At 33.6% G+C, this 19546-nt stretch overlaps 2 protein-coding genes across 6 annotated transcripts in view; both read right to left on the bottom strand.

Moving 5' to 3' along the window:
* Window positions 1-1790: 1790 nt before the first annotated feature.
* On the bottom strand, window positions 1791-10374 carry LOC109151280 (TOM1-like protein 2). Of its 2 annotated transcripts, none has more exons than XM_019299212.1 (10): window positions 10037-10374; window positions 9691-9860; window positions 8809-8887; window positions 7236-7334; window positions 7023-7136; window positions 5272-5420; window positions 4614-4695; window positions 4015-4100; window positions 3733-3924; window positions 1791-2765 (listed from the first exon to the last, which is right to left on the bottom strand). In XM_019299212.1, the coding sequence occupies exons 2-10, from the start codon at window positions 9798-9800 to the stop codon at window positions 2099-2101; spliced, it is 1578 nt and encodes a 525-aa protein (XP_019154757.1). In that variant the 5' UTR covers window positions 9801-9860; window positions 10037-10374; the 3' UTR covers window positions 1791-2098. The 2 variants fall into 2 exon arrangements, with proteins under 2 accessions (XP_019154757.1, XP_019154756.1); XM_019299211.1 differs by having other exon boundaries at window positions 10281-10374.
* An 8229-nt stretch (window positions 10375-18603) lies between these two features.
* The window catches only part of LOC109151279, a 16391-nt gene continuing 15448 nt past the window's right edge, over window positions 18604-19546 (bottom strand). For all 4 annotated transcript variants that reach the window (XM_019299206.1, XM_019299207.1, XM_019299208.1 and 1 more), the window contains 3 exons: window positions 19378-19546; window positions 19173-19297; window positions 18604-19035 (listed from right to left, as the gene is read on the bottom strand). The exon at window positions 19378-19546 is cut by the window's right edge and continues 53 nt beyond it. In XM_019299206.1, the coding sequence (XP_019154751.1) occupies window positions 18980-19035; window positions 19173-19297; window positions 19378-19546 (350 nt within the window). In that variant the 3' untranslated portion in view covers window positions 18604-18979. The remainder of the gene's footprint in view (window positions 19036-19172; window positions 19298-19377) is intronic.

Below are 19546 nucleotides of genomic sequence, written 5' to 3'. Positions count from 1 at the left end.
TCCTTATTAGTATTATATTTTTTCGTATAAATATTACATTATCATCTCGACCCGACCCGACTCGACCGATTTTATGGACGGTCTCACAAAATGTTTTACTAAAGATAATTAGATTGGTTGTCAGGCCGGTGACCACTCGAATTGCCGCTTCTCAACTATTTGTTATTATTATTATTATTATTATTATTATTATTATTATTATTATTATTATTTAAAAGAAATTCTCAACTGTGCGGCGAGAGATGTTGAGAAGAGAATATTAACTTTTTTGCAAGTACAAAAGCTCATAATAACCATGTTCATCCAATTGATTGTTGTGCAAGTTTGGATATGACTCACTATATATTTAATTTCCTTGTGTTCTCAACACACAAAGATCAGAGTTGTAAGCTATGATGGCAACCTGCAAAGAATCAAGGCAAGAGATAGTGCGGCAAAGAGGAAGCTGCAGCATAGCGCAGATGATAAACAAGCGGTTTCCGCCATTTCCACCCGTGAGAGGAAGCATAAAGCGTCAGATTTTCGCAGATGCCTTTCGCGTTTTCAACACTTCCACTAAACGCATTGCTATTTATCTTCTTAGGAATAGGAAGAAACGCAACCATACTTAGACACACCATATTTGCATCTTTTATTTTATGGCAGCTCATATATATGTTATATATTATATTTACATCTACATCTACCTATACATACAATGTAATAAGGGCCAATAAAGTTAAACCCTAACTAAAACTAAAAAATATTTGTGTAATTGTTGGATGAAATGAATGGTTTATATTATTTTGATTTTAGTATTTTTTTCCTACTTTTACCATCTATTATATCATCATTTACTTTTCTTAAACATCCCTACATTCCGTTAGTGTAAACTTTAATAACGAAATATTTCGTTAATTATTTATTATGCATTCTTCAAATATTTCTGTTACAGACCATAGTTATGCATTCTTGAAATATTTCTTGTATTGATACTTTAATAAATTCTGAAACACTAATTTAAAAATACATATTGAGCATTGAACTATTTGCACAATGCGCATATGATAACTAGTATAATCATGGTTGCAATAGGCGCTAGTCGGGCGATAGAGTAGTGCGTAGCGCTTAGACGGCCTAGGCCACACACACACACACACACACACACACACAAGTTAAGGCCTAGGCGGCCGAATTAGGCGCTAGGCGGGCACTTAGGCGAGAACCTAGGGGGAAATCGCCATGACCTAGGAGTGCCTAGCGCCTAGGCCGATTAATCGGTGACTAGGCGGGATTTTTGCAAGAGTATAGTAAATAATCATGGAATTCTCCAATGCCTTTAGTGCAACTCCTCTTTCTAGGAAAAAAAAAATTAAGTTGTAAAAGTTACAACTCACAACAACTCAAGAGAATTTTTATATTTTTGGGTAGTGATAAGTAAGAAAGAAAAGGGGAAAAAATAAACCCATCAATATTTACATGCTCGCTATTTTATCAATTGATGGGTCTCAAAAAAAAAAATAAATTTAATTTGCATGAGAAAAAACCACTTAAAAATTTCATCTCCCATAAGTGAAAAAACCACCCATCTAATTTTTATTTATGAAAAAACCATCACAAAATTTATTTTACTTCTGAAAAAAACCACCACAAAATCCATATATGAAATTGCTCTCATATTTCTTTGGTTTTGGGCAAAAATTATTGAAATTTTCTTAGATGAATAAATAAAATCCACCCCAGAATTAACAAAAAGTGGTATATGTCAAAACTGTGTAAATCCTGTCTCTATTTATCACTACCCTTTCTAACATGAAATAATATAAAAGTTATTAATAATCCAAAAGCACAAAAACAAGTTTACAATCTATATGCTGATATGAAAACAAGTGAAAGAACTTTGTGAAATTCTTGCACCACAAGTACACACACACACACAGAGATATACACTAAACACTGATATTCACAAACTCAATGTCTGTAAATGAAGGCAGCAAGCGGTTTCAGCAAAACATATAGTAACAATGCTCTGAGTTCCAATCTGTAATTATTAGTCTGAAATATTGATCAGAACTAACAACACTGGAAACTGTACCACACCAATGATTAATACAGTTTCTCAAAGAGATCTATTACTAGAAGGCTTTGACGACGATGATGATGAAGACTTAGCTTTGGCAAAATCAACCAGATCTTTGAAGAGCGCATCCTCTGCTTTTTCTTGTTTGGTTGGGGTTGGTGGATTAATCGACAGATTCTTTGTCTGCCCCACTAAGCTGTTGTAAGACCCCGCACTGGAATTTGAGGGGCTGCCAGGAAATTGATGCTGTTGCTCAAAATATTGTTGTCTCTGGTTAAATTTGGCAGGTGGTGGTGGGAGGGCGCCCGCAGGGGTAGCATCCCAAGGAGCTTGAGGTAAATGATCGGCAGATTTGGGCTTTGAAGCAAACATAGATGCCGTGGGGTTAAGGAAATCATCATCGGCTGCCGTTGGATTTATGAGATCATCTGGAGGAGAAGAAGAGAGCTTTGGAGGATTTGATTTGACAGGGATTGAATCATTTGAATGTGTAGAAACAGCAGTTGGTGCAGATCCTGAAGGTCCAGACGATCTTTCGGACTGATATGTTTCACCACTTAAATAGTCAATCATTCCAGCATCAGTAGAAACTGGATTCCTCGATGAGGGTGGTGGAGGAAGAATTGGATTGATCCGCACTGGCTCACTTTTCAAGCCAAGGGGCTTACGTCCCTGTCCCAGTCCTTGGGATGTATCTCTTGTAGATCTGTGATTATATGAGCATAAGGAAATCAAGTGGCAAAGCAATAGATTATAAAGCATTAAAGCCTTTACTAACTTTAAGAGCATCACAATGATATAATCTTTTTGGACCTTTCATAAAGAGAAAAACAAAAAATAAAAAGTAACAGAAAGATCAATTCTGCAAATGAACAGGTAGGATGTGGTGTAAAGAAATTTTCCAAATATATCATCCAATTGACACATCATAGCAATGGGAAGTAGTCAAGTAGTCCTATTAGTACTATAAGGAAATATTCCAGATACAATATAAAACAAAGATTCTATTCACAAAAACATGCAAAAAGAATAAATAAAAGGAAAGTTCATAATGGAATGAGGGGTGAGGTGACAACAGAACCTCCACTAGTCCACCCACTCTTCATTGCTCTCAAACCTGTTTTCAACAAGCCTAAACTTCAAATTCATGCATCGCTCTCAAACCTGTTTTCTGCAGCTTTAAAATCTTGTCTTTACTAGTTATAACTAATAATTATTCAATCCGTAGTTGAGATTTCTATTGACAATTGCTGGTTACTGTGTTTACTTTGACTGAAACAGGAGGTTTAGCACTATCATTTAATTAGTCAATAATCAGTCTAGAATTGAACTCTGATATCATGATTTGCCCCAATATGTACAAATTCAGTAGTTATTAGCAGATATATTACCAATGCCACCCCAATTTTATAGAGGCTTATTGGGCCAGAACTTCATGAAATTGCTAGTGGATATAGCATTGTAGTATAATCTCAATAGACCACTGGTAACCATGTGACAAAATTTTGCCCAGGAAGCCAATATCCAATCTTAAATATTAGGAATTTTCATTGTTCTGGGGTGAAACATTTAGCTCAACAACATAGCTTGTAATTAAACATGTTTTAGAGCTCAGTTTATTTATACAAGATCATGATAGAAACAAATGAAGCATAAAACAAAACTCAGGATACCTGCGGGATAATTGAACAAAATCATCTTCTGACTCTTCATCCTCGTGAGTCACATTCATCAAGGGAGCAACAGGAGTGTCATTTGCCACTACTGTAGCAGAGGAGGTTCCCTTGGCAATATCATCATGACGACAAAGAACCCACTGTAAATTGTCATTAAGTGCCAACCCTTTAAATAGAAGCTCCTCATCTCTAAATTGAAATGGGTAATCACATTAGAAGGAAATCAGAAACATCAAAATTCAAAAGTATAGAACAAATTAAAGCTGATCATATCCTTACTCAGTGTTGTTCACAAGAACCATGACACGCTTTTGGTAAGACCGACACTGCTCCACAAGGTCAACAATGACCTCTTCTTTTAGACCCTGTTTCAAAATGCTTATATGGTAAATTGAGATTTATACAAAGCTTGAAACAAGATAATTTTGATCAAGCATCTAATTCCTAAATCACTTTACAGTCCAATAGTTTAGAATATACACCAATCCTCAGAAGAAAGCAACAAATTCTAATACTAGTCAAATATAGACAACCACTAAAAGGGGTAATAGGAGGGACTAAATTCAAAATACTTCTAGGCTCAAGCATGGCATTATCAGGTGTGTGCCTTTCACATCCAAACAGTGCTGGAAATATAATTTGCCTTTAGAGATGACAGCTTCTATCTAAAGGAATATGTGAGCATTCTGTAGATTTTCTCAATGCACCTCTCTATAGGATCTTTGTTACATACGAAACTATAGTTCACCAAAAATAAAGAATCATACAGATAGCAGCACTCATGAAAAAACATGTAAACCAGTGAAGCTGTATTGGATGTGATTGTACTAGACATGTTTCTAAAAAAGAAAAATGGAATAAAGTTCTAACAATCTAACCTGAGGGTTCTTAGGATCCAAGGCACCAAGCATCTCCATCAAAACATCTGCTAAACCCTGAGCATTTTGAAGCTCTGGCAGACTAGATTTTACGAAAGCAAAAAATATATCAATAAGCAGTGCAAATGAGGGACAACAGTAACTTGGAAGGATAGTAAAATGTACAAGGCAAAATATGCAGCTATTAAACGGTGAAAAGTAGGTTTCACTAGTCATTTAATTTTAGAAAAATGGGAAAACTATTACAATGAAATGTAAGCTCTACAAAGAAAAGGCGAATGATTCAAAAATGGAAAGAAAAAAAAAACATGTTCGCCTAAGCACATTGAACGCAAGACACAAGATCATGTCATGTCATACATATGAGATAAACATTCCTAACAAGTAGTATTAAACAATATAATGTCAATATGTCATACATAACTTTCTAACGTCAAGGGTACACAGTAACTAGGTTGCCTGTAGGATGTGCTTTAAATTATAATACCTAGGCTGTATTATGTATCCTTTCAACCCAAATAGCTATGGTGCCAAGGTAATTTTTCAAATGATTAGCAATAACTTTAGGTGATTCTGAAGACAAATGTGAATTTCAAAATTTGATGCATGCCATTCTATCCAATGTAATAATTCCCCCACCCATAAATTAAAGCAATACCTAAGTCCAGATTGATCAGACTCAAGAGAGAGCTCGACTGCAGTGTCTTCATATGTTGAAGCCGCAGGATGAACAATTGGATGGGTCTGCGGTGGAGTAAATAAAGGAACGCTGTTTTCTTCACGGGGAGGAAATTCCACACCAAAAGCCTGCCAATTTCATTATAAAATCATTTTGCATGAGCTTTGGTGAAAAATCAAGCAAAGAACAATGTTTTAGCAGTGCAGCCCACCTCACAGAAATGATAGAGAAAGCAGAAACTAGAATATAATATCACTGTTCATTGTAATCGCAGTAATGCTCTAGTAGTGACCAGGCTTCAGGAGTTTTTTCCCAAAAATGATTTTTCAAAAGCTCAATGCTAAATAACACTGGAATTATCACAAGAAGAAAATCAAATGAAGCCAAGAAGATTATCAGAAATGCAAAGTTAGTGTTCGTCTTTTACATGTTTTTGACTACTTCAACACACTAGTGAATTAGTAATAATGCACACCAAGTTTCAAACATGTTCTAGGGGACTCAAGGCCTGAACGAAGAACCATGGAGCTTCTTCATGGACACTTACAGCACATTTGCTTTGCGGGATGAAATTGGGGGGAATATAAATCCTATTTCATTGTTTGGTTCACTAAATGAATAGACTTCAAAAATAATATTATAGTGTCTGGTCGGTTTAAGAATAGAAATGAAATAACTATTCAAAAGGCAAAAATACCCTTACCTTGATTATTATATAACAAATGTATAAATAAATCACACACACACACATTAATTTACATATTATCAAGAAAAGGTTATTCCAAATAACCCAGGAATAGCCTAATTACACTTCGGTGGGGCTTGGTCACAGTAGTTACTAGAGGGGGAGATTAGGGCAGAAGAAAATACACATAAAGAACACCAATCTAATTGTGTGCTAAATTGTATCTCTGTGTGACTGCCCATTTTAGAGTCCACCATTAACAAACATCTTTTGGTTTTTGGCTACATTAAAGAGGAAGGAGAATTAACTACTTTTCAAGTACAGGGGGCCTCCCCTTGAACCAAGTGTTGTTCATTATTGGCACAGGAAACACATCTCTTATAGTGCAGCTACAATGTCGCTTCATTTAATCCTAAGTTGTTAACTACGTTATCATGCTAGATAATAATTCTTATCTTTATTTTACCAGATAAAGCAGAATGCTTAGATAGCCCAGTATGATGTAATTGTTGATCAACCCCCAACTGATGGAAATTGAAACATAACTCTGTATGGTGACTTATAAAATAAAAGGTTACAGAAAAATAAAATAATATAAAAATAAATAAGAATATTAAATTACCAATCAAATACATGCAATATGCCCCAAGCATATCACCATAGAATGTATTTCAAATATCACTAGTTATAAACTTAAAATTATACTCCATCCCATTTTGTAGGGAGTAATTGTGTTTGGCATGATTTTAAGAAAACAAATAACATGTGATATTCTTTCCAAATTTCCCCTTCTAAAAAGAGGTTAATTGGGGCCCTTCTAAAAAGGAAAGTGAACATTATTTGGGATGGACTAAAAAGGAAAGTAGGATAAATTGAGTAAAATAATAAGTTAGTGGTGTTTAAATTAGGAAAGTGAACATTATTTGGGATGGACTAAAAAGGAAAGTAGGGCAAATTAAGTTGGATGGAGGGAGTAAATAAAATAAAATAAAATAAAATAAAATAAAATAAGTAAAAAAAAAAAAAAAAAAAAAAAAACAAAGACCTTCAGCTCATTATAGGCAGCATGGTATTGTGGAAACCGTCCTCTGGGTCCCCCTAAAGCTTCTTGCCATGTATCTATCAGAATCAAAATCTTTTCCCTCACATTCAAATCAGGCTGAAAAAACAAAAAGAAAAGAGAGCAAAATCAATGATGATCGCATAAAAAGAAAAAGAAAAGATTGCAAGTGGGATGGAACAACTAATTATATTGTACCTTTTTCTTTACAATTTTCACCATGTCATGCAAAATGTCCCGCTCAACAATCTGCTGAAATATATTCTCTCCACAGTTTTTGCTAAGAGTCTCAAGTACCTAATTAGAGGTTGCAAAAATGGGAGTTATTTCAAAGATAAATATCATTTTCTCCATCAAGTAGGAATTTGCATTTTGCCTTACAAATACCCCTAATATGTGGCACATGCATTGTATATATAAAGTATAATATGCAGTCATTGTATTGGAATAAGTGGCTCTTCATTTCTTCTTTTCTAATGTCTTCGCATCATATTCAACTCAAAGAACAAACTGAAATAGGATCTATAGAAGAGTATGCCATTCAATCCAATACTAAAGGCAGTATCTACAACCACAATTATAAAAGCCTAAAGCCTCTTGTAAAAATGTTGAGAGCTTACTCAAATTTAATAGCTGGGAAAATTGAAGAGGATACTAATGTTATGCGCATACACAAATAGGAGGTAGCAGTTTATTTTTGTTACTACAAAAATGCAGGAGAAAATTGTAACACTGTCCCAAGGGGATGCCATCCTTAGTACAAAGACAGCTCAGAAGATCAATCTGTTCTCCAAAATACCAAATGTTAAGATTGAATCTGAGAACCATCTGTTAAGATTTCATCAAAATCGTTTTCTTCCTTTGGCCTCTTGGTTTCACTGGGTTCATATCATTTACCATCGTCACCAACTCAGTATTTTGCCTCCTTTTATATTCAGAAAAATTAATTCAGAATCAAGTTCAAGATTATGACTTTGGATTCAAGCTCATTATATTTGGTTAGGCTATGCTCAGCCCAGAAATTACAGCAGTAAAAACAATGATTTTAAATTCAAAATATATTGAATCTACTTTAACCAGACCAAGGCACCTTAATCTTTAGCTCACCTCACTGGTTGCAGCACTAACAATGTCAACTACATAGCCACCATCATCTTCTATAAAACATTTCACCCCTCCTAAGATTATTTGAATGCCCTACTACCAGTGCCATCCAACAGAATTTGGCCAAAAAAAAAAAGGTTCTAGCCACAATATAGGGTTGACAACTCTCAAATTCATAGAACTAACAAACCTACTGGAGTTTAGTCAAAGCAGGCCAGGTCTTTGACTCGGGTGAACCAGTATCAACAGCAAACCCAAAAACAATAAAATGTTGTACACCACCACATAATTCCTTCAACAATTAGAAAAGCACCCAAAAAGTTATTGGCATCACTGATTAATTTAATTATCACGAAATAATTCAAAAAATTTACTAAGGATATAGTTCTGTCAAGACCAGATATGAAAATAAAACTAAACCAGAATACCATAACTAAATCTAATTCCCATTCCATGACCATTTTCCTTATAGGAGTACTTGGTGCTTATGGCATACAGGACATCAAAATTTTATAGAGAGTGACATTTAGCAAATGTGCATGTTAGAATTTCATGTATTTTCAATCAGAGAAAAACACATCAATAAAATTATTCAGTACACCAATTTCCACAAGGTAGTATTAAAAGGGAAAGCATAAAACTTTTTACCATATCAACAATTACTTACAAATAATGCAAGAAGTTGTATTTTAGGGTTTTTATTCCCAAGACGTTTCTTTAGAATCTTGAGTGCATCCTTCGCTTGCCTGTATTTCAATAGGGTAGGGAAAAAAATGTTGAAAAGGTGAAATTTATATCAAATGAAGCCAGATTTAAATTCACAAAGCCCAATTAAATTTTCAAATAGAGGCACAGACTACATAACATCAGAATGAAATAAAAGCCACAAAACTGCCAATCATCTAAGTTGGCCAACATTTTAAAACACATAGCAAACTATTTGAAAATCCATGCAATCAAAACACAATCTATAATGAAAAGAATTCAACTAGAAGAAGAATGATGCTACAAGCTGTTGTGGCAACTATATATTTGCTATCCAGCTTTAACAGGATTCACCTGTTAATGGATTCAGCTTAGTGAGTTTTGAAATTTCCCAGTATCTTGCTATGGTTTCTTGCAATTGTCCAAGAAACTAGTTCCACACACACACACACATAATAGACTAAGGAAGAAGAAAATTGGAAGTTTGGAACAGTAATGGATAAGTTCAAGGAAACTCAAAACAACAGGATCCCACACCAATTTGCAAAACATGAAGAATATCATGCTAATTAGATTATGTGAAATCTTCTGCAATTTTAAGCTACTCAATTAGTACCAGGAACAACACTATAAAGTGTCAAGCCAAAACAAGACTATATAGTGTTTTTGAAAGTAAAATACATCAGAAATTCATAATTACTGTGAATGTGCATTAAAGCAATTTCAAAAGCATCTATAGTGTTACCATGTTAAGTTAATCAATCACTTCAATTTCAAACTGTTTGCAGTCAACATTAGTTTTAGAATTGAAATCAATCCAAAGAGAAGTTAAATTGAACAGTACCCAGGGTTGATGTTAATAATATCACAAAGCTCAATATTAACTGCCCAGTCAGGACCAATCAACATGTCACTTGTGGCCCTCTCAGCACAAGCCGCCGCATCGTTCGCCATATTTGTACAATCTCCCAAGTCCGTTAAATTAACACTGCTTTGATCTCCTTAGTAAGACACCTATCCATTCAATTAAAGGCATTTTAAGTCTCTAAAAACATAAGATCAGTTATAATACATACAAAAATACAAACAGAAATGATCTCAAGATCATAAACAAGTAAGATAACCAGCAATTCAAGAAGCAAATTAAACAAATCGGATTAAATCAAGAAAGGCAATGGATTCAGACTAACCAAACACAAAAAAAAATCCACTAATTGAAGAATGCAACAAAGCAAGAACCGAGTATAAGTAGAGCTTCAAAGTCCAAAATCCACCAAGAAAAAATAGAAAGAACCCCAATCGCTAAAATCCTCAAAATCATGCTCTTCCCTCACAAAAATAAAGAGATGAAAAATCCAGTACAGAGACGATCGAGATTGGAATCATCAGAGAAAACCCCAAAAGGAGAAGGGCAGGATCTTTGACATTTATTACCTGAGCGAGAATGAATAATGGCACTATCTACTTTAGAGAGAGAAAAATGTGTACTTTTAATTTCTTAACGTGGAGAGAGAGAGAGAGAGAGAGAGAGAGAGAGAGAGAGAGAGAGATGGGGTCTGTATAGTACGTCTTTGCGCGTGTTATACTTTTCTTTTCTTAACGTCTAGAGAGTCAGAGAAATGGGTTTTCCACGTCTTTGCGCGTATTCTGATGTTTTCCCAAGGTTCGGACAAATAATAAATTGTGGGTTTTTTTTTTTGAAAACATAATAAATTGTGTTCAACTCCCCAATAGTTTAAAATAAGAAAATGTTTTCACTCCACTATAGTTTAACAAAAAAAAAAAAGAGATGTTTGGTAACTTGTTTGCTGATCAATTTTAATTTAAAAATATCAAATAACTAAAGTAAATGTTGATGCTAATAAACTAAAAATGAAAAAGTTATTTGAGTAGTCTTTTGTTATTGTCTATATTTTCTTTTTAAAATTGTAACTTATTATTAATAGTTGTTGGTTATTGTGATATTTGTGTTTATTTAATTTATGTTATAATTTATATTTTTAATGTTGAATTATTATTAAAAGAATAAATAATAATAATAATAACTTATTTTAACATTTTATATCTAAAATTAAAAATATTTTAAGTATAATTCAATAAACATTAAAAAGTTGATTTATTAAACAATTTTCTACAAACGACTAATACTATCAGACTATCAGCTGGTCAAAACATGAAACACAATCAACTGTTAGCTATCCGCTAATATAATTAACTCAACTAATAACTAATTGTCAAACACCCCAATATGTGCACGAAAAAAGTTAGGTAGTTGTGAGATAAAAATGATAAATAACAAAAACATAAAGTTTGAAACTTAGGGTTTCTCACGCACTTTATGGGACGGATTAGAATGTTTGACTGTTCTAGAAAGTCGATGCGAATGTGCACACGGTTGATGTTTTCATCGAATTATGTTATATGATTATTTCGTTTTCCCCTTTTTGCCTTTAGTTTTCCTTTATATTTTCCTTTATCTATGTTTTGTGTAGTGTTTTGCTACGTGAGTGACTTTAGTTTTTGTGATTCTCAATTCACTTGGTCGAATCTATTCAAACCACATTTTAAATCTTTTAGGGGAATTTTTGACCCTAGACTTTAAGAAACATTCCAAGAGATTTTTGGGACTTCAACCACTCTTGGGAAGACATCTTTACATCTCGAGAAGGCTTTGAATCAAAGAGTTCTTTGCGGATTAAATAGGTTTTTCTATGTTTTTTCAATTCTTTTATCGTTTCTTTGATTTATTTTGTGTTTGTCTCCATGTTTATATGCTAAACTCTGTATTACTTGAATTTATGATGAACCTTAGGATGAGACCTCATTTTTATTGTTTCTTGCCATAAAATAATTGTTTTTCCTTTGATTCCATCATGTTCTTTTTTGTTCTTGAATTGATAATTATCAGCTTATTAATTTCAGGTTTGATGCACTTATTTTGCGATAGAGATATTCTAACAAAAGGATAAAACTTTTCACCCACACCAACAATAGAAGCAAATATGTTGGGTACAACTTCTAAAAACAACAACTTAAGGGATCAACTTGAGCTGAATGAAAATAGCTGAAGTCACTGAGAAAACATCAGATATAAGATCATCAAAAGAAATCAACTAAAAAAGAAAGATAACAATTTCATTAGTTGAAGTGAAACAAAAAGTTCTGATGTCGTGGAACAATCCAAAGCAGTTGAACAAATTGACGGAAATTAAAAAGTCAAAGGATGCATTTAAAGCGCTTGAAGAAACTATGACATTTTGACTTCGAAACGAGATAGCATTGAAGCATGTAGGTGAAACACAGTCCTTAAACTAGTTAGTGAAGCACACACCTTATGCTAATAGCCCTCTTAAAAAGGCATAATTTGAAGTCAATTAAATAGAATTGATTTCTTCAGTTAATCTATCTTCATAAAAATGCAAATGTTGAACTCCAATTAATTTGTATAGTTGTATGAAGGTGTGAAAGACTTCTTGAATCCTTTTTTACTTGTATCTCATTATTGATCCACTTGAAACCTCCAAAAATTATTTACATTGTCGCTCTTAATTCTCATATCTCTCCTTCTTGGATTCCTTTGCTCATTATATGAAGAAGATTAAATGGCCTTGAGTTGTCTTATTAATTGGGCTCCAATTCATATAAAAGTCACATAGCTTTTGGATCATTCTTGAAGCTCAATTAGTTTGAATGTGCAAGTTGAATACTTGCTCAATCTTCTTAACTTAAACTTGGTAATTGGATTTTCTAGAACTTTCATTGAGCCTTAAGGTTATTATTAGCAATAGTAATGCTGTAAAACCGAATGCACCATGCGCATGGTGCATATGATGCAAAACAACGTCGTTTTGACTAAAAACGCGCGTCTGACTTAAAAAAAATTCAGGTTTGATTCTCGGCAATAGTATTATTGTGGATATATAGTTATGAATTTTTGGAAATATAGTTATGAATTTCTGGATATATAGTTATGAATTTATGGATATTTAGTTCATTCATTGTAGATATTTACTTCATTCATTCACTGTGGATATATAGTTATGAATTTATGGATATTTAGTTCAATCATTGTGGATATTTAGTTCATTCATTGTGGATTTTTACTTCATTCATTCACTGTGGATATATAGTTATGAATTTGTGGATATATAGTTATAAATTTATGGATATATAGTTATGAATTTATGGATATATAAAAATGCTATTGCCAGGAATCGAACATGATTTCTTTTTTAAGTGGGACGCACATTTTTTGACTAAAACGACGTCGTTTTGCATCGTATGCACCATGCGCATGGTGCATTCGGTTGCACAGCATAATTTGCATTATTATTAGGAATGTTGATGGGCTTTGGCCCCATACAAAATTTGGATAAAGCTTTTAGACACATTTTTTTTATCTATTGGACCACAAAGAATGAGAGTGCCAATGGAAAGTTAAATGTATTCATCTTTAGTTAGCTGTAAATAGAAGACTTTTTTGGTAAAGAGAAATGATGAACATAGAAAGTATAAAACAGATGCTACCTTGTAATAGAGTCAATAGTATTAAAAAAAAAAAGAAGAAGTAACTATCAACTATGTTGAAAAACTAGTAGGTAAAGCTTTACAACAATATCTAACAATTTCTCTCTAAGCCAAAAACTAATCACCAAGATTCAAAGTGTCAAAACCTTTCAACCTTCAACCATCTTGAAGAAAGACACTGATAAGTTTAATTTCTAGGCATTATTTAGAGTAATTTTAGTTAGTGAGTTGCATAAATAAATTAAGTTTTAGGGTTAATTTTATTATAAATATTATATTTAGTTATATGTTATTAGTTTAGATGAGTTTGAATAAATATTACGCTAATGTTGCATTTTTATTAATTTAAATAGGAGATTTACTTTATTTATTTGGTAGTTTTATATCTTAAATTTTAAATAAGTATTTTAATAATTAGACACCACTCAATTCCTAGAGTTATGCATATTCTTGTTAGAAAAAAAACAATGGTTGAAATCTGAGTAACAAAAGGACTCGTGGTAGATTCTTGTGAAGAGGGTGACACCAAGTAACATGATGACTTTGTGATCAACTCTTCTGAAGAAAGCTAAGACAATATGCAATTGCGCGATGGGATTGAATTCATTATGTATATTCAGTGTAAAAGTACACTTAGTAGATTTCCTTCCTGATGATAAGGAGAAGAGTAGATTATGTGGAATATATCACCCATTGGACCATTATAAAAATCTCTCTCTACTTTACTTTTAGCATGTATATATATATTATACTCTTACATTCTATTACTCATTTCTTACGATCCATCAAACATTTTCAAACCAAATATATGCTAAATAATCCAAAACTCATTGTGTTAATATTTTATTTGGATAAGACTAGTAAAAGACTTCAAGGCGCATACTTGTGTGATTTTTAAAATTTATAAAAATCTATTCAATCCTCCTCGGCCATCCTCACCCTTGTGCTCTTTCGCTCTATAGACTTTTAACTAGCTCACAACTAACAACATGGAATCATAGTTGGTAACTTGTTGAGACATTGGAGTGAAAATTTAAAAAAAAAAAAATATATTATCACTTTTAGCCTTAATAATAATGATAACCGTACCACTCACTTTGCCTCGATTGGGAGCTAAGATCCAATAGGGCACAAGTAATTAATACTAACTTGACTAATAAGACCAAATGACCTCTCATACTTGTCTAAGTAGACTAGACCGTATAAATTAGGGATAACAATCCAACAATAAAGCATTGCCTTTTCTTTACCTCTTCATACAGCCTTACCTTCCAAAATACGTTTTAAAAGAAATTTTGCTTTAATCATTAGAGTCATAGTACTAGTAAGTACACTGAGGTATAGATTTCGATAAAGTAATGCTCACATTTCATTTCCTTAGTCATAGAAGGCTTTACAAATTATACTACATGGATTCCCTATCTTTACGGGGCGTTTAGTTGGAAGGAAGGAATTAGGGGGGAAAAGAATTGTAATTCGGTGGGAAAAGAATAAAGTGGGAATTTAAATTACATTGTTTGGTAGGAAGAAATAGGGTGATGAGGAATTGAGAGGGAAGAAGTAAATAAATACTAAAATGCCCTTATATAATATTAATATAATAATGCTAATGAGGGTAAATTGGTAATTTTTAATGAGATTGCAATTCCACAAAGCATGGAATTGCAATTCCTAGGGTGGAGGCATGAATTGTAATTCAGCAAAAGGAGGGAATTGCAATTCAGCGGAATTGCAATTCCCTCCAACCAAACAATGTAATTTCAGCTTTCATTGAATTTCAATTCTTTTACAACCAAACTACATTGTACCAATGGATTCTTTTACAATTCTTTAGTTGTAGTATTTTCTTTTACTAGTTTTACTACATGGATTCTCTATCTCTACTCAGTACTCACTCACTTTTACTCCCTGATGTGACAAAGGATGATAAGTTATCTTCATCTTGTGAGTCTCTAGAAAAATGTTAACATCAAAAGTTGAGAATATAATTTGGAAGGTTCCATTACAAATTTCATTTTCTAGTCCTACGTCGACATTATATTGTAAAGGTCTCCATTTTCAGAAATGACTTTTACAAATTTCATTTTCTAGTCCTACATCAACATTGTAAAGGTCTCCATACCACGTTATTGGTACATGATTAGAATTAACATTGACTCGTCATTCTAATATCAAAATCATGTAAGAGTTTGTTTGAAAACTTGAAAAATATTTTTTGAAAAATGATTTTTAGAAAATGACTCATTTTTTGAAAATATTTTAATTTTATGATGTTTGGTCAAAAAATTATCTTTTTTTTTCTGTTTGGCTGAAAGTTAAGAAATCACTTTTTTTGGGTTCATTTTGCTGAAAATGAACATATTATTTGTATAATAATAATAATAATAATAATAATAATAATAATAATAATAATAATAATAAGTGGTGTAGTGGTGGTGGCGGCGACGGTGGAAGTAGTTATGGTGTGGTGGTGGTGGCGGTAGTAGTGTTGGTGTGGTGGTGGTGACGACAGTGGAGGTAGTAGCGGTGGTGGTGACAGTTGTGGTGTGGTGGTTGTAGTGATAGTGTTAGTGTGGTGGAAGTGATGGTGGTGGAAGCGGTGGTGGTAGTGGTGGTGTTGGAGGTTTGTGGTGGTGATGGTAGTAATAATTATCAAGAAATTAGCTTGAAGAGAAATGAGAGCGAGATAAGAGAGAAATAAGAAAATAATAGAATTCGAAAAATGTCTTTCAACTAAAAATCTAAAATGACATTTTCTGTCAAATTAGACCATTTTTCCGTTGACTAGAATAAATATTTTCATTTAACTTCATTTTCTCTGAACATTCAAACATGAGAAAATCTAAAAAATGACTTGCACAAATTATTTTTCAAAAGGACATCTCTTTTAGGAATATTAATTATCTCGTAGCACTAAAGGGAAATAAAGAAGAATTTGATGTGCAACATACACCCTCATGCTATTATGCATGGAATTTCTGCTAATCCTCCTAGAGATTACGCGAAGAGAATCTACACAAACGAACTAACTTCAAAAGCAATTCTACTTTATGGAGATCTAGGACCTCATGAATTCTTAAGTCCCAAAATTTAGATTTAGAGAAAATTTCAATTTTGGTCACACGACTATAGGGGCCTTGTTAATTTCAGCACTTAACTTTCAAAAGTATCAATTTAGTACCTTGAGTATGTAATTTTTCTTAATTTTGGTCACTCCGGCCAATTTATCGGTCAAATTTGACCGGAAAAATTAAATCCAACTTTTAGGCACAAATCTGAGGGACAAAATAGTCTTTTCCTGATCTGCTCCTAATTGACCGGACCAAGAACGAGTCGTTCTCCTCGGCGACGACCCGGTCGAAAGCCGGCGACTTTGATCGGAAAATGAGAAAAATATCCGACTTGGAGGAGAGCTCGGAGGTGAAGAAGAGGCGTAGAAAGAGCTTAAGCTCGAGTGGAGTGAGATTCTCGACGGCGTGAGCGACAATGAGGTCGTTCATGGCTCTGGTGCCTCTGTTGTAAAGCGAGCCCATTCCTTGCAATGCATGGGGGAAGGATAGGTTAACGGCATTGTGGGAGGAGGGCGGAGAGGGAGGAGAAGAGAGATGTCTTCTGGGAGGGAGGTGGGGGGAGTTGACGACGGCGGGGTCGAAGCAGAGAGTGAAGAGGAGGAGCGTGAGGAAGATGAGGAGAGCGCAGATCAGGAAAAGACTATTTTGCCCCTTAGATTTGTGCCTAAAAGTTGGATTTAATTTTTCCGGTCAAATTTGATCGATAAATTGACCGGAGTGACCAAAATTGAGAAAAATTACATACTCAAGGTACTAAATTGATACTTTTAAAAGTTAGGTGCTAAAATTAACAAGGCCCCTATAGTCGTGTGACCAAAATTGAAATTTTCTCTTTAGATTTATTAGAGTAAATACCTAAAATGGTCCCTCGACTATAGCTAAATTCACAAATTGGTCCTCGACTTTCAATTTCAACCAATTAAGTCCTTAACTTTGCAATTTTGACACGATTTGGTCCTCCATCTATTTGACAATTTGTTGACCGTGATCGACGATCTCCAGAAGAACCTTCAGCTCTCGTCGGAGCACGTGGAGGCCTCCAGGATGACGTTGCACCGGTTCAGAAACACGTCGTCTTCTTCGCTCTGGTACGAACTCAACTACATTGAATCCAAAGGGAGGATGAAGAAAGGTGACCGGATTTGGTAGATTGCTTTTGACAGTGGATTCAAATGTAACAGTGTAGTCTGGAAATGCAACCGGAACCTTAAAAACCTGACGATGGACCATGAAATTATATATATATATCCTCAAAAATCACAGTCAACAAACGGTCAAATAGACATAGGACCAAATTGTGTTAAAATTGCAAAGTTAAGGACTTAATTGGTTGAAATTGAAAGTCGAGGACCAATTTGTGAATTTAGCTATAGTCGAGGGACCATTTTGGGTATTTACTCGATTTATTATTCAAAGTAGGGTCTTCAAATGGGTGTGAGAGTGATAATTTAAAGCAAGAGCCATGTATTCCCATCTAGTGTACGAATAGTAATTAACAACAATACAAAGAAAATAGGATTCTATCCAACTAAAATAAGGACCAAGTATAATAAAATATACAAAAATAATTAATTAAAATTGAATGAATGACAATGAGTTTTTTCTTTTCTTTTTCATTTTTGATTCCATTGTTAAAAAATAGAGAACGGGAGAAAGGTAATGAATTTTATACTCACAAAAGAATTTGAATCCAATAATAGAATAACAAAAATAAAAAAACACACATAATAATGAGTACAAATATGATAATAGAATACAAAAGCCCCAAAAAGTACCACCTAATTTTATTTTTTTAAAATAAATTGAGATGTTCAGTAAATAACTGTTAACTGATAGTTAATAGTTAATTGGGTTAGTGGTTTAACTAGTTGATAGCATTAGTTGATTGTAGAAAAATACTCGGTAAATTAACTATTAATTAATTATTACATGCAAAATGACTTACTCAAAAAGCTGTTTTGAACAACTTTCTGAATTTTAAAATTTTAGAACAATAAGATGTTATAAAAAACTAATTAACACTTATATTTATTGTTTAATCAATAAACTAAAATTGACTGATAAACTAACTATGTTACCAAACAGGACCATTAATTGGCATACGATCTTCAATAAAATCTATAATCATCAAAATAAATTTAAAAAATAATACTCCGTAGTAAAATGTGTAAGAAAAAAAAAAAAAAAAAAAACAGGAATCAACTAGTTTAGTTATAACACATCACTAGCTAACACTAAATTGGGTTACAAAATATAACTAGACCCGGGCACTGATATTTTGTGACTTCAAGTCTAATCATCTTTAAGAAGAATTCAAGCAAAGACAAGTTGGGAATGGGATACATAGTGTATATATGAGATCGTTTATGATAAGGTACACTACAAAATGCAAAACCCAAAAAAAAAAAAAAAAAAAATGCTAAAACTTCCCCAGGTATGAAGTTACTACAAATTTTTAGAAGGGCTAGACAGACAGCACTGTTGCCCTTTTGGTGCCCACCTGATATGAAGAATCTGAATACAAAGGCATCACAGCTAGGAATCCTGCTTTTCTCTAAACACACCCCACAGATAATGTTTTCCATGGAACCCTGCACAAAATTTATATCTAGTAGTTTGGCATTGCCCCAGCAGACAGCAGAAAATTTTGGGAAAATAGTGCCCCTAATGGAAAACAGATAAGGTTTACATATAGGAAATCTAGCAATTCGGATCGAGTAGGACTCACTGCGATAATGTGGCTGCAGTTCCATTGAAGTAAAGACCAAAAGCTCAGCATTTTTCATGAAGGCACTCAAGGCAAGCCCTTGGCGCATCATCTCGTCAACCAGATAGTCAAAAACTCTTTCATATCTGTAGAGCAAGGTACCCAAAATTAGAAAGACCTCAAAAATCTTATGCAACAAGACATGAAGTTGGTAAGACTCTATAACCTTGTGCTTTCTGGGAAAAAGTATAGCCCAATATTATCATCACTGGGCTCCTCGATTGCAAAAGTCTTTGGCAGCAGATCAGATTTCAGAAACATTTTGAAGTCGATAATTTGTTGAAACCAATGGGCCTCATCATGCACCTTTTTGCATGCTTTACTTGACAAGTGAG

The sequence above is a fragment of the Ipomoea nil genome, unplaced genomic scaffold (genome assembly GCF_001879475.1).
Source record: "Ipomoea nil cultivar Tokyo-kokei standard unplaced genomic scaffold, Asagao_1.1 scaffold2283, whole genome shotgun sequence".
NCBI lineage: Eukaryota > Viridiplantae > Streptophyta > Magnoliopsida > Solanales > Convolvulaceae > Ipomoea > Ipomoea nil.
Note: the sequence above shows the minus strand (reverse complement) of the source record. Positions and strands in the feature narration are given on the sequence as shown.